This window comes from Haemorhous mexicanus, chromosome 29 (assembly GCF_027477595.1).
Source record: "Haemorhous mexicanus isolate bHaeMex1 chromosome 29, bHaeMex1.pri, whole genome shotgun sequence".
Classification (NCBI taxonomy): Eukaryota; Metazoa; Chordata; class Aves; order Passeriformes; family Fringillidae; genus Haemorhous; species Haemorhous mexicanus.
The window spans coordinates 5215919-5230713 of NC_082369.1; the positions used below are offsets into that span (position 1 = coordinate 5215919).

The following is a 14795-nucleotide window of genomic DNA, read 5'->3' on the forward strand; positions in this document are numbered from 1 at the left end:
CGTGCACCGGAGGTCGCTCCGGGGGTCGTCTCTTGCACCGGGGGTTGCACCGGGGGTCGGTCCGTGCACCGGGGGTTGCTCCGGGGCTCGGTCGGTGGGACAGGGGGCTGCACAGCGGGGTCGGTTCGTGCACCGGGGCTCGCTCTGGGGGTCGGTCTGTGCACCGGGGGGTGATTTCTGAGACCGGGGGCTGCACCGAGGGTCGCTCCGTGCACCGGGGGTTGCACCGAGGGTCGTTCGGTGGGACAGGGGGTTGCACAGGGGGGTCGGTCCCTGGGACCGGGGAGTGCTCCGAGGGTCTGTTCTTGCACCGGGGGTCGCTCCAGGGGTTGGTCGGTGCACCGGTCGGCTCTGAGACCGGGGGCTTTTCCAGGTTCGTGCACAGGGGTCTGCACGGCGGGGGTCGGTCCGTGGCACCGGAGCTGCACCGGGGGTCGGGAGCTGCACCGGGGGTCGGGAGCTGCACCGGGGTTTTTGTGCTTGGAGTGGGGGCTTTGCCGGGGGGTCGGTCCGTGCACCCGGGGCTGCCCTGTGGGGTCGGTCCGTGCACCGGGGGCGGCAGCGGGGGTCGGTTCGTGGGCCGTAGAACGGTCCGTACACCGGGAGCTGCACCGGAGGTCTGTCGGTGGAGCGGGGGCTGCACCGGGGGGGCGGCAATTCACGCACCGGGCCGTGGGGGCGGTCGGTCCGTGCACCGGTACCCGCAGGCGGGGGCGGGAGGGGTCGGTGTGCTCAGAGCCGGGGGAAACGAGGACACGCGGGGAGCTCCGTGCTGCGCGCGGGCGGCGGCCGCCACCTGCCGGGGACACACCGGGCCCCGGGGAAGCGCTCCCGCTGTCCCGGGGCTTAGGCACACCGGGGTCACCTCGCCTTGGCCCCGGGTCCTGCAGCTGCAGGGCCGGACCGGTCCGTGAACCCCCCGGGGGGTCGCGGGAGGTCCCCACGCCGTGACTCAGTTTCCCCCGGCCACGTCCTGAGCCGTATTTCCCACGGTGCCCCCCGCCCACGGCGGTGCTGGCGCTCTGTCCGTGTCGCTGCTGTCCCCTGTTCCCTCTCGCTGTCCCCGCGGAGCTCCCCCGGTGTCCCCGGTGTCCCCCGTGCCCCATCGCAGCCGTGGCCGCGCTCCCGCTCCGACTCCTCCGAGCCGCCAGGCGGCGCTGTCTCGGCCCTCACGATCCCCCCCCCCGCCGCAAAGCCTTCTGGGAAGTGTAGTCCTGCAGCTTCCCGACTTTCCGCGCCATGAAACGGAGACTACACTACCCAGAAGGCTTTGTGCCCATGAGTGGGCGGAGTCTCGGGGTGTGGGCGGGGCGCGGTGCAGCCAAACCGGGACCGGGACCGGGACCGGGACCGGGAATGGGAATGGGGCCGAGGGCTGGGACGGGAATGGGGCCGAGGCCTGGGACCCGACTGGGGCCGGGCTGGGGGTCACCAAACCGGCGCCAACCTGGGCTGGGGGCAACCGAACCGGGACCGGACCGAGTGGGGGGAGCCGGAGCAGGATCAGGGGCCACCGGACCGGGTCTAGAAGCCACCAGACCGGGACCGGACTGGGCTGGGGGCTACCGGACCGGGACTGGGGGGGTTGTGCTAGACCGGACCGGGTTTCTCCACTCTCCGGTCCTGCCGGTGTCCGCCTGTGCCCCCCGTCCCGGGGCGCGGTGTCTGCGGGGATCCTGTGGGCTTTGGGGACCGGAGGGACATAGAGGGACCAGACAGGGATGGACCGGGACCGGAGAGCCCCGCTGCGGATGCTGGAGAGCCTGGAAGGGCTGTGGGACAGCAGAGCGGCAGCGCCCCTGTGTGCCCTGTCTGTCCCCTGTCTGTATTTCCTGTCTGTCCCCCTGTCTGTATTTCCTATCTGTCCCCTGCATCCCCTGTCTGTCCCCCTGTCTGTATTTCCTATCTGTCCCCTGTGTGCCCTGTCTGTCCCCCTGTCTGTATTTCCTATTTGTCCCCTGTGTCCCCTGTTTGTCTCCCCGCCTGCCCCCCTGGTTGTATTGCTTGTCTGTCCTCCTGTCTGTCCCCTTGTCTGTCCCTCCATCTGTATTCCCTGTCTGTCCCCCTGTCTGTCCTATGTCTGTCCCCCCTTCCCCGTCCGTGCCCCCCCGCTGTGCGCTGCCCGGGGCTGAGCCCGGGGTTTGTTTGCTCACGGAATTGGCAGCGGCTGCGGCCCGGGGGGGTCACCGGGGGGTCCCTGCCTGGGCCCGGCGCTGACGTCCGTCCCTGGCCGCTGGCTGGTGGCCCCTGTGTCCCCAGGGATGCTGTGTCCCCCCTGCAGCCCGATGACGGTGCCGGTGCCGCGCTTTGGGGGGACACAGGCGCCCCGTGTGCGTCACCGCGGCTTTGGGGGTGTCCGGGGCGGGTTATAAAGCCGAGCCTGGCGCATCCCGGAGCATCCAGGGGCTCCGCTGGCACCGGGAGAATGGAGAACGCTCTGCTGTGCCTGCTCTGCCTGCTGGGCTCCGGCCTCATCCTGCTGGGCACCCCCGAGCCGGTACCGGAGCTCCGGTCCGCGCTGAGCCTGCCCGGGCACAGCCGGGAGGAGACGGAGCTGGTAAGGGGCTGGGGGAGCGGGGCAGGGGGTCCCCAACACCCCCCCTGAGGGTTTGGGGCCTTTCGGGGTGTTCCTGTTCCCCCCAGTCCGGTTTGGGGGGGGGGGGGGGGGGAATTGGGGAGGGGGCAACCGAGACTCCCGCGCCGGTTTTGTGCTGCTGCTGCTGCCGGGCCCTCGGGAGGCTCCTGGCACCGGGGACATCCCGCAGCACGCAGGGATCGCTGGTTTGGGGAATTCTGGTTGTTTTTTCCTTCCCTGGCCCATCCTGAGCTCTGGTTCAGCTGCGGGGAGGGGGTGGGGACCGGAGGGGGGACGTGGGGCCGCACCCCAAGGACAGAGCCCGAACCCCCCCCGGTCCTGCCCCAGCCCCGATTGCCGGCGGGGATGAGCCCGGCACGGGGTGGGGATGGGACAGGAGCCGGGGGGACTCGGGGTGACACAGATCCGCAGCCCCCGGGTGTCCCGGGAATTGGGGGTGACACAGATCCAGAGCCCTGGGTGTCCCTGGATTTGGGGGTGACACAGATCCAGGGCCCTGGGTGTCCCGGGATTTCGGGGTGCCCCTCTGGAGCCCCTGGGTGTCCCGGGAATTGGGGGTGCCCCTCTGGACCCGCCGGGTGTCCCGGCATTTCGGGGTGCCCCGGTGCTGTCCGTGGCAGGCGGAGGTGCTCCGGGAGGCTCTGGACGAGCTGAGGACGCGGGAGCCGCCGGCGCTGGAGAAGAGGCTGAGCTGGGTGCCCTGGGTACGGCGGGGCTGGGGGGCGGCTCTGGGGGTTCAGGGGGACCCCAAACCCCCCTTTGGTGGGGGTCCGAGCGCCGGGGCTGACGGTGCTGCCCCGCAGTGCGAGCCCCGGGAGCCGTGCGCGGTGCGGCGCGGGGCGCGCATCGGGAAGCTCTGCAGCTGCCCCCGCGGCACCTCCTGCAACCTCTTCATCCTCAAGTGCTCCTGAGGGAGCGGGGACACCGAGGGACAGCGGGGGACACCAGCTGCCATCCGCCCTCGGCCCGGGAGGGGCACAGAGGGGGAGCCGCGGGTCCCAGCCCCCTCCCCGCCCCGGGATGGACCCGCACGGCACCGCCCGTGCCCCTGCCCGTGGGGCTGGCGGTGTCCAGGGACACATTAAACCATTGGATCCACGCCTGCCGCCTGCTTTTTGGGGGGATTTTGAGGTTCCCAGCCCCCTCTGCCGCTGGGCAGGGTCCTGAGTGGGGTGGGGGTCCCATCCTGCCCCCCTCCCCTGTCGGGAATCTGAGGTTGGGGCAGGAATGAGGGATGGGGAGTGGGAATCTCATCCCGCTGCGGGAGAGAGGAAGCGGGAACGGGAGGGAGCTGAGTCCTAGACCCTCCCGTGGTCACGGCACCGGGGATTCTCGAGCAGCTGGAGGCGGATGGATGGAGGATGCGCGGGATGCGGGGGGCTCACACAACCCGGCCCGGCCGCATCCCGAATCCCGCATCCAGAATCTCGGATCCCCACCCAGAATCCCGCATTCCCACCCAGAATCCCGCATCATTACTCAGAATCCCGCATTCCCCATCCACGATCCCCCGCGCCTGCCGCGCGGACCCCACCGGCTGCCCCACCCCGCGCGTTGCCCCTTTAAGAGCTCTCCCTCCCACCTCCGCTCCGCCCACCCGCCTCGCCTCGGGCGCCTCCCATTGGCTGGCGGTGACATCAGTGGGTGTGTCCTGAGCGGCGGTGACGCAGGGGGCGTGGCTAGCGGGGCGGGCGGGGGGCGCCGAAGATGGCGGCGGCTCCGGTGGCTCCGGCGGCTCCGGCCGCGGGGCCGCGCCGCTTCTCGCTGCTCGCCATCGTGGGCGGCGGCTGCCACCGGCCCGGCCTCAGGGCCGCCGCCCTGCAGCAGCTGGAGCGAGGTGAGACCGCGTGATGCTCCGCGGGATCCTCCCGGACCCGCCCGCCTCCACCGGAGGAGCCCCCCCGGGGATGCCGCGCTCGGTCCCGCTCGGTCCCGGGGTGTGATCGCCCCTGTCGGGATGTCCCGTCCTGCCCCAGCCCGCCGGGATCCGCCCTTGCGGCTTCCCAGGGTTTGCGCCCCGAAATTCCCAGGATTTGCCCCATTTCCTGCCACCCCCCCCATCCCCGGGATCTGCGCCCTCTCCGCCCCTCAGCCCCCGCCTTTGCCCCTCTAAAATCCCAAATCTGCTCCTTTTTCCTGCCCCAAAACCCTCGCGGATCTGAATCCTCCAGCTCTTTATCTTCTCAAGACCTCCGGGATTTGCTCCTCCTGGATTTGCCCACCCCAGGATCTTCCCCTTTTCCTGCGCCCCCAAATCCCCCGGTTCTGCCCCCAAATCCCCCGGATCTGCCCCCAAATCCCCAGGATTGACCCCACATTTTGTAGGGACCCCCCTCCTCCAGCCCCCACACCCCTCCCTGAGCCCTGCCCGGATTTTGGGGCGGTGGTCTCAGGCCGTGACATCCCAGCCGGAGCAGATCCCAAACCCCCGACGGGAGGGACATTCCCCACTCCATTGTCCCCTCCCTGTCCCAAACCTCACCAAAACCACCCCAAAAACGGCCCCAAACCCTTGTGCAACCCCGGGCCGGTTACACCATCCCCCACCCATCCTCAGGCCGTTCCCGGCAGCACCCGGAGCCACCCAAAATTTTGGGAATAAACTCCCCAAATCCCTTCTGGGGAGTCCTGCGGGGTTTTTCGGGTGCTGCACCTGTCCCGGTGCTGACAGGTAGCACCAAATCTTTTTTTAATTCCTTAATTGGCACCTTGGAGGAGGCGTTGGCAGAGCTGCTCCGTGCCCCGGGGGGTTGGGATTTGGGATTTGGGATTTGGCAGAGCTGGAGCTGACTCACGGCACCAGGAGCTCACCTGGCAGGCAGGTGTTGGCACAGGTGGGCTTGGAGACACCCCAAAAACACCTTAGGAGGGATTTATGGGGGATTTATGGGGGATTTTATGGGGGATTTTATGGGGTCAGCGTGTGGGGGGTTTGAGCCCCACCCCAATCCCAAATTTTTATTGTTTTTCTCCTCAGGGATCCGCTCGTGGGACATCGACCTCACCTGCTGCAACCTGGACGAGCAGCTGAAGCTTTTCGTGTCCCGGCACTCGGCCACCTTCTCCAGCATCGTCAAAGGTAAAAAATGGGGTAAAAACCAGGAAAAAAGGGGAGGAAAAGCTGCCAGGGAGGGGTGGGAGTGGGGGTTGGGATCAGGGGCTCCCCCTCCCCATCCCCTCCACCCAGATTTTGTGGGAGCAGGCCTGGCTTTGTGCCCTCCCCCATCCAAACCCCGTGATCCCCCACGTGAGGAGCTGCTTCCTTTTCCAGCCTGGAAAAATGGGATTTTCCACGGGGGGGATGGGAAGGGGAAAACGGAGCTGGGGCTGCTCCAGTGCCTTTTCCCCCCACACCCCATCCTCAGCTGGCTCCTGCTGGGTGTTTCCCGGCTGAGAGGGGGAAATGAACCCCAAAAGCCCCTTGGGAGCACCCAGAGAGTTTGGGGGAGTCTCCCCCTCCCGTTCCCTCCCCTCCTTGGGCAGGAAGGACACAGGAAATGTGTCCCTGGTCCCTGTGGTGTCCCTCTTCTGCTGGCAGTGCCTGGCCGTGCCACCCCCACGGGGACAAACTGGGGGGCATGGCTGTCACCCCACAGGTCAGAGGACCCTCCACCACCGTGGGGACGTGCTGGAGACCCTGGTGCTGCTCAACCCTTCCGACAAATCCCTGTGTGACGAGGTGAGCCGGGGCGGGATGGGCGCCGGGGCTGTCCCCACGGCGTCCCCTCTGTGCTGATGTGATGTCCCCCCCTCTGTCCCCAGCTGCGGAACCTCATCACAGACGTGTCCCAGCACAAGCTGCTGGTGTTTGCTGGGCCCTGCGTGGAGGACACCGGGGAGCTGATGCTGCAGACCGGCTGCTTCTCCCTGCGGGATTTCATCCAGATCTTCACCGACAAGGAGGTGAGGGAAGGGACAGGGAAGGGACTGGGAAGGGGACAGGGAAGGGGACAGGGCAGGGTTTGGGGCTGGAGCCCTGTCTGAGCACATCCAGCCTGGAGCATCTCCTTGGCAATGCTGGCACGTCCTCCCCCCCTCCTCGCAGGGGGGTCCCTGCAAGGTGTGGGGCAAAACTTTGGGGTCTGCAGCAGGAAAAGGGGCAAATCCTGGGGGTGTAGGGGATACAGATCCTGGGGGTGTAGGGGGGTTTTGTGGGGCAGATCCTGGGGTATTTAGGGGATACAGATCCTGGGGATGTAGGGGGGTTTTGTGGGGCAGAGCCTGGGGATTTGGGGGATGCAGAGCCTGGGGATTTGGGGGATACAGAACCTGGGGATTTGGGGGATGCAGAGCCTGGGGATTTGGGGGATGCAGAGCTTGGGGATTTGGGGGATGCAGAGCCGGGGGATTTGGGGGATGCAGATCCTGGGGATTTGGGGGATGCAGAGCCTGGGGATTTGGGGGATGCAGAGCCTGGGGATTTGGGGGATGCAGAGCTTGGGGATTTGGGGGATGCAGAGCCGGGGGATTTGGGGGATGCAGATCCTGGGGATTTGGGGGATGCAGAGCCGGGGGATTTGGGGGATGCAGAGCCTGGGGATTTAGGGGATGCAGAGCCTGGGGATTTGGGGGATGCAGAGCCTGGGGATTTGGGGGATGCAGATCCTGGGGATTTGGGGGATGCAAATCCTGGGGATTTGGGGGATGCAAATCCTGGGGATTTGGGGGATACAGATCCTGGGGATTCAGTCAGGTCGATGCTGGGAATCTGGGTATGTAAATCTCGGGGGCAGATGCTGGAGTTTGTGGAGCAAATCCGGGGGGTGTTGGGGGGAATATCCCAGGGGGTTGAGGGGCAGGGAAAGGGGCAGATCCTGGGAGTTCAGAGGTGCAGTTCCTGGGGATTTAGGGGTGCAGATTCTTCTTATTTAGGGATGCAATTCCTGGTAGTTTAGGGGGGCGGATCCTCAGCTGCCAGCCCTGGGGGACCACAGCCTCAGCCAGGGTGGGGGGGTCAGGGATAGCCCCCTGCCCAGCAGCAGAGGGGGCTGGCACCCCAAAATCCTCCCAAAAAGCAGCAGGTGTGGACCCAATGGTTTAATGCGTCCCTGGACACCTCCCACCCCCATGGGTCCATTCCGGTGGGTGTTGGGGGTGACCCCGCTGCCCCCTCCCACCTGAAGCCGCCCCTCTGTGCAGGTGGGCGAGATCCTGAGCTCTGCAGACCCCTCGGCCAAGGCCAGGCTGACCATCAGCTGCCCCGATTTCGGGGAGTGGAGGGACTCAGGCTTGGAGCACCACAACCTGCAGGACTTCATCGAGCTGCGCTACAACCCCGGCTGCGTCCTGCCGGAGATGGAGGGGCTGGAGGAGTTCATGGAGTACCTGTCGGAGTCTCTGGAGCCCCAATCCCCTTTTGACCTGCTGGAGCCCCCCACCATGGTGGGATTCCTGAAGCTCTCCAAGCCCTGCTGCTACATCTTCCCGGGTGGGAGAGGGGACTCGGCTTTCTTCGCCGTCAACGGCTTCAACGTCTTGGTCAACGGCGGCTCCAACCCCAAATCCTCCTTCTGGAAGCTGGTGCGGCACCTGGACCGCATCGACTCCATCCTGGTGACTCACGTGGGCACGGACAGCCTGCCTGGCATCAACAGCCTGCTCCAGAGGAAGCTGGCCGAGCTGGAGGAGGACCCTTCCCAGAGCTCCCAGGGCAACGGCGACTGGGCCAAGAACCTCATCTCGCCCGAGCTGGGCGTCGTCTTCCTCAACGCCTCCGAGAAGCTGAAGGACATCGAGGGCGACTCGAGGGTGCTGAAGAGCTGCGACGAGGCCGCGCTCACCCTGCACTACCTGGACAAGCTGGGCATCCAGCCCAACCCGCTGGCCCGCGACGGCGGCCCCCGCGCCGAGCCCACCGTGCTCTTCCAGAAGATGGGCGTGGGTCGGTTGGACATGTACGTGCTGAACCCCGTGAAGGGCACCAAGGAGCTGGAGTTCCTCCTGCAGCACTGGTCGGGGAACGGCTTCCCCAAGGAGCAGGAGCTGCCGCTGCAGTGCCTGACCTCGGTGTGCGTGCTGCTGGTGTGGCACCCCGTCAGCCGCTCCGAGAAGATCATCCGGGTGCTGTTCCCCGGCTGCACGCCCCAGGCGCGGATCCTGGAAGGGCTGGAGAAGGTGAAGCACCTGGAGTTCCTCAAGCACCCCGTGGTCACCAAGAATGACCTGAAGGGGACGGCGCAGGCGGAGAAGCCACTGAAGCAGAGGAGGGCGGAGAGCAAGGAGAGCCTCAAGTCGGGCTCCAAGCTGAGCTTGGTGGAGGCCGTGGTGCCGGCGCCGAAGGAGAAGGCTCCGAAGGTGGAGAGGAAGGAGGTGAAAGCTGGGACCAAGGAGAAGCCAAAATCCCTGGGGGACACGGCCAGAACGGGGTCAGAAGAGGAGAAAGCCAAGGACGCCCGAGCCAAGCCGGACTCGGCGGCCGAGAAGGCGAAGGGGGATGCGAAGCCAAAGCCGAACAAGGAAAAAGCGGCGCCCAAGAAGGAGCCGGTGGCCAGGAAGGAGGAGAAGAAGCCACCGAAGAAGGACGAGGGGGCCGAGGCCAAGGCGGAGGCCAAGAAGGAGGTGAAGGTGGTGAAGAAGGAGGCGAAGGCCGAGACGCTGCGGAAGGACTCGAAGGATGGCAAGGCTGAGCCCAAGGCTCCGGCCAAGGCTCCGGCCCGGAAGGCGCCGGTCCCGGAGAGCCGCAAGCCCCTGGCCAAGGCTGGCAGCATCAAGAAGGCCCCGCTGAAGAAAGAGCCAGAGAAACCCAAGGCTAAAACCACCCGGAAGGAGCCAGGGACATCAGACGGCTCCAAGTCCTCCTCCCCCGAGGAGATGCTGCCAGAGGCCGAGCGGGATGGCGGGAGGAGGAGGAAGGAAGAATCCACGGATGAAGGCATCGCCACGGCCGACAGCGAGCTGGAGCCTTCATCCCTGGAGAACGGGGGGAACCGGCGCCAGGGAGTCCCGGGGGATCCATCCTGCCTGGAGAACGGCCTGGAAGACCCCGAGAGCCCCCAGCGCTTGCGCTACCTGGAGAGCAGCCCCCTGCGAGCCGTGTGCCCCCCGTCGCCCGTGGCCAAGACCCCCAAGAGCGACCGCAGCGTCAACTTCGACCTGACGCCCACCGGGCTGCTCAACCACGGCCCCGAGGGCGCCGAGGATCCCTGCGGCAGCTCCGAGGAGAAGACCCTGGAGATGATGTCCCCGGCCAGCTCGGGGCCGGCCAGCGCCGGCCACACGCCCTTCCACCAGTCCCCGGTGGAGGATGGCGCCGAGGAGCCGGGCACCGGCGCCGCCCGGCAGCAGAGCGCGTGGCCGGCGGCCGCGGCGGGCAAGGAGGGCTCGGACAAGCAGGCGGGGTGTCTGTCCCTCAGCCCCTTCAAGGATGATGTCCCCGATGTGTCCCCCACCATCACCACGCCCTCGCTGCCGGCCGAGGTGGGCTCGCCGCACTCCACCGAGGTGGACGAGTCGCTCTCGGTGTCCTTCGAGCAGGTGCTGCCGCCGGTCAGCGAGTCCCCCCCGGAGGATGGGCGGCGGTCCCGCGCCTCCGGGGACACGCAGGAGCCCGAGGCCACCAAAGGAGGGCTGTCGCTGCCCCTGCGGCCGTGCCACCACCCGCCCTGGGCCGACGGGGACGCGGCGCCGCGGCCCGGCCGCCGCTCGGACTCGCCCCACGACGTGGACCTGTGCCTGGTGTCCCCCTGCGAGTTCGAGCACCCCAAATCCGAGCGGTCGCCCTCGGCCGCCACCAGCCCGCGGGAGCTGTCGGACAGCGACCCCTCGCAGGAGCTGGTCCCCCCCCGGGGCCGGCCGGGCGAGACCCCCCCCACATCAGTCAGCGAGTCGCTGCCCACCCTGTCCGACTCCGACGCCCCTCCGGCCACCGAGGACTGCCCGTCCATCCTGGCCGACGGGCTGGAGTCGGACGAGGACTCGGAGCGGCCGCCCCGCGGCGTGGCCAGAGCGTGTGACCCGCTGCCAGCCCCCCTGAAGGACCCGTGTCCCCTCCCTGCCCAGCCCGGAATCTGCATGGTGGACCCCGAGGCGCTGCCCCCCGGCCGGAAGGAGCCCCCGGGCACCAGGGTGAAGAGGACCCCGTCCCGCGTGGGCTCCGCACCCGCCGCCCCCAAAGCCGAGCCCCCCCGCCTCCCCTCGGCCACCAAGGCCAGGGTAGGTGACAAAGCCAGGCCACCCCTTGGTGACAAGAAGGGCCCATCCAGCGGCGTCTCCAGCAACGCCCGCGGCTCCACAGCCCGGCCGGCATCCGGAGCGGGGCGGGCATCGCCGGCAGGTACGGGCGGGCACTGCGCAGTGGCACTGCGGGGTGGCACTGCGGGGTGGCACTGCGGGGTGGCACTTTGGGCACCTCCGTGACGCCGTCCCTTTGTCCTGGCAGGCACGAGGGCCGCGGCCCCGCAGGGACCCCCGGTGTACGTGGACCTGGCGTACCTGCCCGGCTCGTGGAGCGCCCGCACGGTGGACGAGGAGTTCTTCCGGCGGATCCGCGCGCTCTGCTACGTGGTCAGCGGCGACGACCACCTGAAGGAGGGCGTGCTGCGCCCGCTGCTCGATGCCCTCCTGGCGGGCAAGCACCAGTGGGGCATCGACATCCAGGTGGGTGCCCAGCCTGGGCTGCGGGGAGGGCTGGCATTGGCTCCCTCGTGGTGCTGGAGGGGTGACAGAGTGTCCTCGGGGCTCCTTGCGGGGTGACAAAGTGTCCTGGGTGTGCCTTTCCACTGCTGGGGGGTGACAAAGTGTCCTCGGGGTCCATTCTGATATTTGGGGGGGTGACAAAGTGTCCTGAGGGTTCCCTGGCGGGTGACAAAGTGTCCTGGGTGTGCCTTTCCAATATCTGGGGGGTGACAAATTGCCCTGGGGGTTCCTTGGGGGGTGACAAAGTGTCCTGGGGGTCCCTTCCTGCTATCTTGGGGGTGACAAAGGGTCTTCAGGGTCTGTTCTGATATTTGTGGGGATGACAGAGTGTCCTTGGGGTTCCTTGGGGGGGTGACAGAGTGTCCTGGGGGTCCCTTCCCAGTGCTGAGGGATGACAAAGTGTCTTGGGGGTCCCTTCCCAGTGGTGGGGGGTGTCAAAGTGTCCTTGGGGTCCATTCTGATATTTGGGGGTGACAAAGAGCCCTGGGGGTCCCTTCCCACTGCTGAGGGGTGACAAAGTGTCCTTGGGGTCCCCTCCCAATATCTGGGGGGGTGACCAAATGCCCTGGGTGTCCCTTCCCAATATCTGGGCGGGTGACAAAGTGTCCTGGGTGCCCCTTCCCGGCCCCGGGGGTGGTGACAGGGTGTCCTGGCCGTCCCTTCAGGTGACCTTGATCCCCACCTTCGACTCTCTGGTGATGCACGAGTGGTACCAGGAGACGCACGAGCGGCAGCAGGAGCTGGGCATCACCGTGCTGGGCAGCAACAGCACCGTGGCCATGCAGGACGAGACCTTCCCCGCCTGCAAGGTGGAGTTCTGACCTGGGGACACCGCCCAGGTGCCACCCCCTGCCCTCCTCTTCCTCCTCCCCGAGCCCCCCCGGCCCTGTCTGAGCCCCTCCCCGAGCTCGGAGGGGAGGGACGGGGACACCAGGGGGAGGTCCCCGCATGCCACGCTCAGCTGCCAGCCCGGGGAGGGGACAAGGGACCAGCTGGGGACACTGGGGGGGGTGGGGGGTGGCAGGATGTGTCCCCCTCCCCGCCCAGCAGCGGTGCTGAGCCGTCCCCCGCGGGCAGCTCGATGGAACAGGGTCAGTTTTGGGGTTTTGTTGGTTTTTTTCTCCCCCTTTTCCCTGGATGAGCCACAATCTCCCCTCTCCCCCTCCCCCAAATACCCTCAAAGTGGGGGGGGGAGGGGCTGGGTGTCCCTTTTTGGGGTGGGGGAGGGGCTGGGTGTCCCTTTTTTGGGGTGGGTGTCCCATTTTTGGGTGGGGGCACAAAGCTGGGACAACCTCGGGGGTCCCATCCCTGCAGGGGTTGGGGTTGGGGGGTGCTGCTGTGGGGTTTTGCCCCACCCCAAAACGGTTTTGCCCCCCTCAAAAAAAACTTCTGTGACTCCCCCCCAGCCCCCAAATTGATTGTAAACCCCTCCCCCCCCCATGCAGCATCCCCTCCCCATCCCCATCAGTGCTCACTACACTGATGGCCCTTCCCCCCCAAAATTTTGGGGTGGGGGTTGAACAAAGGCACCCCCTCAGCCCCTCATTTTTTGGGGGGAGCAAAAAGCAGCCCCCCCACCCAAGCTGTCCAGAACCAAACCTCACGTGCAATTTTTAAGGGGTTTTATGAGCTGAGAGCACCAAAGGGGGGTCAGGGTGGGGCTGGGGGTGAGAGGGGGGGACAGAATGTGACAATTCCCCCCCCCTCCCCCAATTCCCCCCCTGGGACAAACACTAACCTGTTTTTGTAGGAGGCTCCTCGATGGCTCTTTTTGTAATGACTTTTTAAGATAAAACAAAACAAAACAAAAAAAAAAAGGACAAAAATCGTGAAAACTGAAGAAACCAAACTTTTTTTTTTTTTTTGAGGGGGGGGTTATTTATCTTTACTCCCCCCCCCCTTAAATGCCCTCGGGGGCTTTTACCTTTGATTGTATCGTGTTTGGGGAGGGGGCACTGAATGTTTCACCTTTAGTGCTTTATATCATTTTTTTCTCAGCTGGAAGGGTTGGAGGTTGCTGGGGGGCGTTTTTTGGGGTGGGTGGGGTGGCTGTGACCCCCCCCCCTCACCTCCCCTTGCCCCAGCCCCCAGCCCCTGCCCGTGGCCACCGGCACACACTCCCCGTCTTGCACGCCACCTTCCCGTTTGGCAATTGTGTGGAAAATGAGCATTAAAGAGGATCATTCCCAGTGGATCTTGGTCTCCTGGGTGGTATTTTATTTTATTTTTATTTTTTTGGGGGGGGTCCCCATGGATTTGGGGAGGGGGGGCGGAAAAGGATGGGTTTGGCTCCGTCTTTGTGGGGGATTTTGGGGTGGTACCACGAGGTGGGAAAAAAATTTGGGGTGGTTTTTTTGGGGTGGGGGGGGATGTAGCTGGTGGTGGGAGAGGGGTTGGGGGATTTGGGGGGGGTCCAGGGTGTCAGCTGGGGGGGTTGAGAGGGGTCGGGGGGTGGGGGGGGGGGATGCGCTGCGGCGCGGCAGCGCCGAGGCTGAGGCTGGATGCGGGGTTGCCATGGCAACCCCATCCCCATCCCTGCATCCCAGCCCCGCCGCCCCCGGCCCCACCAGCAGCAGCGGGAGGAGGAGGAGGAGGAGGAGGAGGGGGCTGCAGCCGCTGCCTTCAGCCCCCCCGGATTTTGGGGGGATTTTGGGGGGGGTTCGGAGCCTCCTCGGTGCTGCAGGGGGGGTCCCCGTGCTCAGCCCCCACCCTCCGTGGGCAGCACGAGGCTGGCAGGACCAGGGGACAAAAGCCCCTCAAAGCTCCCCGTGCCCACCCCCCCCCAGCCAATCCCAAACCTCCCCTTCCCCAAAATCCCCTCGTTCCCAGCCCTTTGCTCCAGCGGGGTTGTTTTGGGGAGGGGGCTCTGGTGGGGGGGTTCGGTCTCCTGGAGCCCAGGTGCGACCCCCGGGGTCGGGGCTGTCCCTGTCCCCCCAGCCCCCTCTGAGCCCCCCACTCTGCCGTGACTGGTCCCAATGGCTTTGGATTTTGGAGAGGGGTCCCAGCGGGGGTTTCTCCGCCATTGCCCCCCTTTCGGTGCGGGGGACACCGCGGGGACACCGCGGAGGTGACAGTGCCCGCGGTGGCAGCGCCAGCAGAGGCCGGACCCTCACCCTGGCAGAGCCGTGCGTGGGGCTGGGGAGGGGTCTCCAGCCCCCCGGCCCCGAGCCCACCGGCGCTGCCGCGGTGCCACCGGCTGGGCCTGGCACTGCCATCCGGGCGCGGTGGCACCTGCCAGGTGTCGCCGGGACAAAAGGCAGCGTAACCGAAACCGCCGCGTGACGTCCCCGCCGTCCCGGCTCTGGTGGCACCGCGGGGCCGGCGCGTTCCCCGTCTCGGCGGGATGTTCGGTGGATTCCCGACGGGAATACGGGAATGTCGTCCCCTCCGGGAATGTCCCCCGCCCCCCCCGCCGGGTCCGTGCCCGCGGGGACGCTCCCGCAGCTGCGCCGGTGACAGCCGGTGACAGCCGGGCCATGAGCTCAGCGGGGTGCGAGGCACCGGCTGGCACCGGCGGCGGGGGGGGGGACAGCCGGGGACCGCGGGTGCGGTGACACCGGCGGGA

General features: G+C 67.0%; 2 protein-coding genes across 2 annotated transcripts; both read left to right on the top strand.

Moving 5' to 3' along the window:
- The first annotated feature begins 1601 nt into the window (after nucleotides 1-1601).
- Nucleotides 1602-3694, top strand: LOC132339500 (cocaine- and amphetamine-regulated transcript protein-like). Its single transcript, XM_059869784.1, has 3 exons — nucleotides 1602-2557; nucleotides 3217-3300; nucleotides 3400-3694. Exons 1-3 carry the CDS (start codon nucleotides 2426-2428, stop codon nucleotides 3505-3507), a joined length of 324 nt encoding a protein of 107 aa, XP_059725767.1. The 5' UTR covers nucleotides 1602-2425; the 3' UTR covers nucleotides 3508-3694.
- A 598-nt stretch (nucleotides 3695-4292) lies between these two features.
- MAP1S (microtubule associated protein 1S) lies at nucleotides 4293-13424 on the top strand. Its single transcript, XM_059869783.1, has 7 exons — nucleotides 4293-4433; nucleotides 5574-5675; nucleotides 6193-6275; nucleotides 6359-6499; nucleotides 7736-10868; nucleotides 10974-11191; nucleotides 11896-13424. The coding sequence occupies exons 1-7, from the start codon at nucleotides 4304-4306 to the stop codon at nucleotides 12049-12051; spliced, it is 3963 nt and encodes a 1320-aa protein (XP_059725766.1). The 5' UTR covers nucleotides 4293-4303; the 3' UTR covers nucleotides 12052-13424.
- The last annotated feature ends 1371 nt before the right edge of the window (nucleotides 13425-14795 follow it).

Bases quoted from the DNA above. Each gene is read 5' to 3' on its own strand.
- MAP1S (XM_059869783.1), top strand. From the start codon at position 4,304: ATGGCGGCGGCTCCGGTGGCTCCGGCGGCTCCGGCCGCGGGGCCGCGC. The intron at 4,434-5,573 runs GTGAGACCGCGT...TTTTCTCCTCAG, and splicing joins CCTGCAGCAGCTGGAGCGAG to GGATCCGCTCGTGGGACATC. The intron at 6,500-7,735 runs GTGAGGGAAGGG...CCCTCTGTGCAG, and splicing joins AGATCTTCACCGACAAGGAG to GTGGGCGAGATCCTGAGCTC.
- LOC132339500 (XM_059869784.1), top strand. From the start codon at position 2,426: ATGGAGAACGCTCTGCTGTGCCTGCTCTGCCTGCTGGGCTCCGGCCTC. The intron at 2,558-3,216 runs GTAAGGGGCTGG...TGTCCGTGGCAG, and splicing joins GCCGGGAGGAGACGGAGCTG to GCGGAGGTGCTCCGGGAGGC. The intron at 3,301-3,399 runs GTACGGCGGGGC...GCTGCCCCGCAG, and splicing joins GGCTGAGCTGGGTGCCCTGG to TGCGAGCCCCGGGAGCCGTG.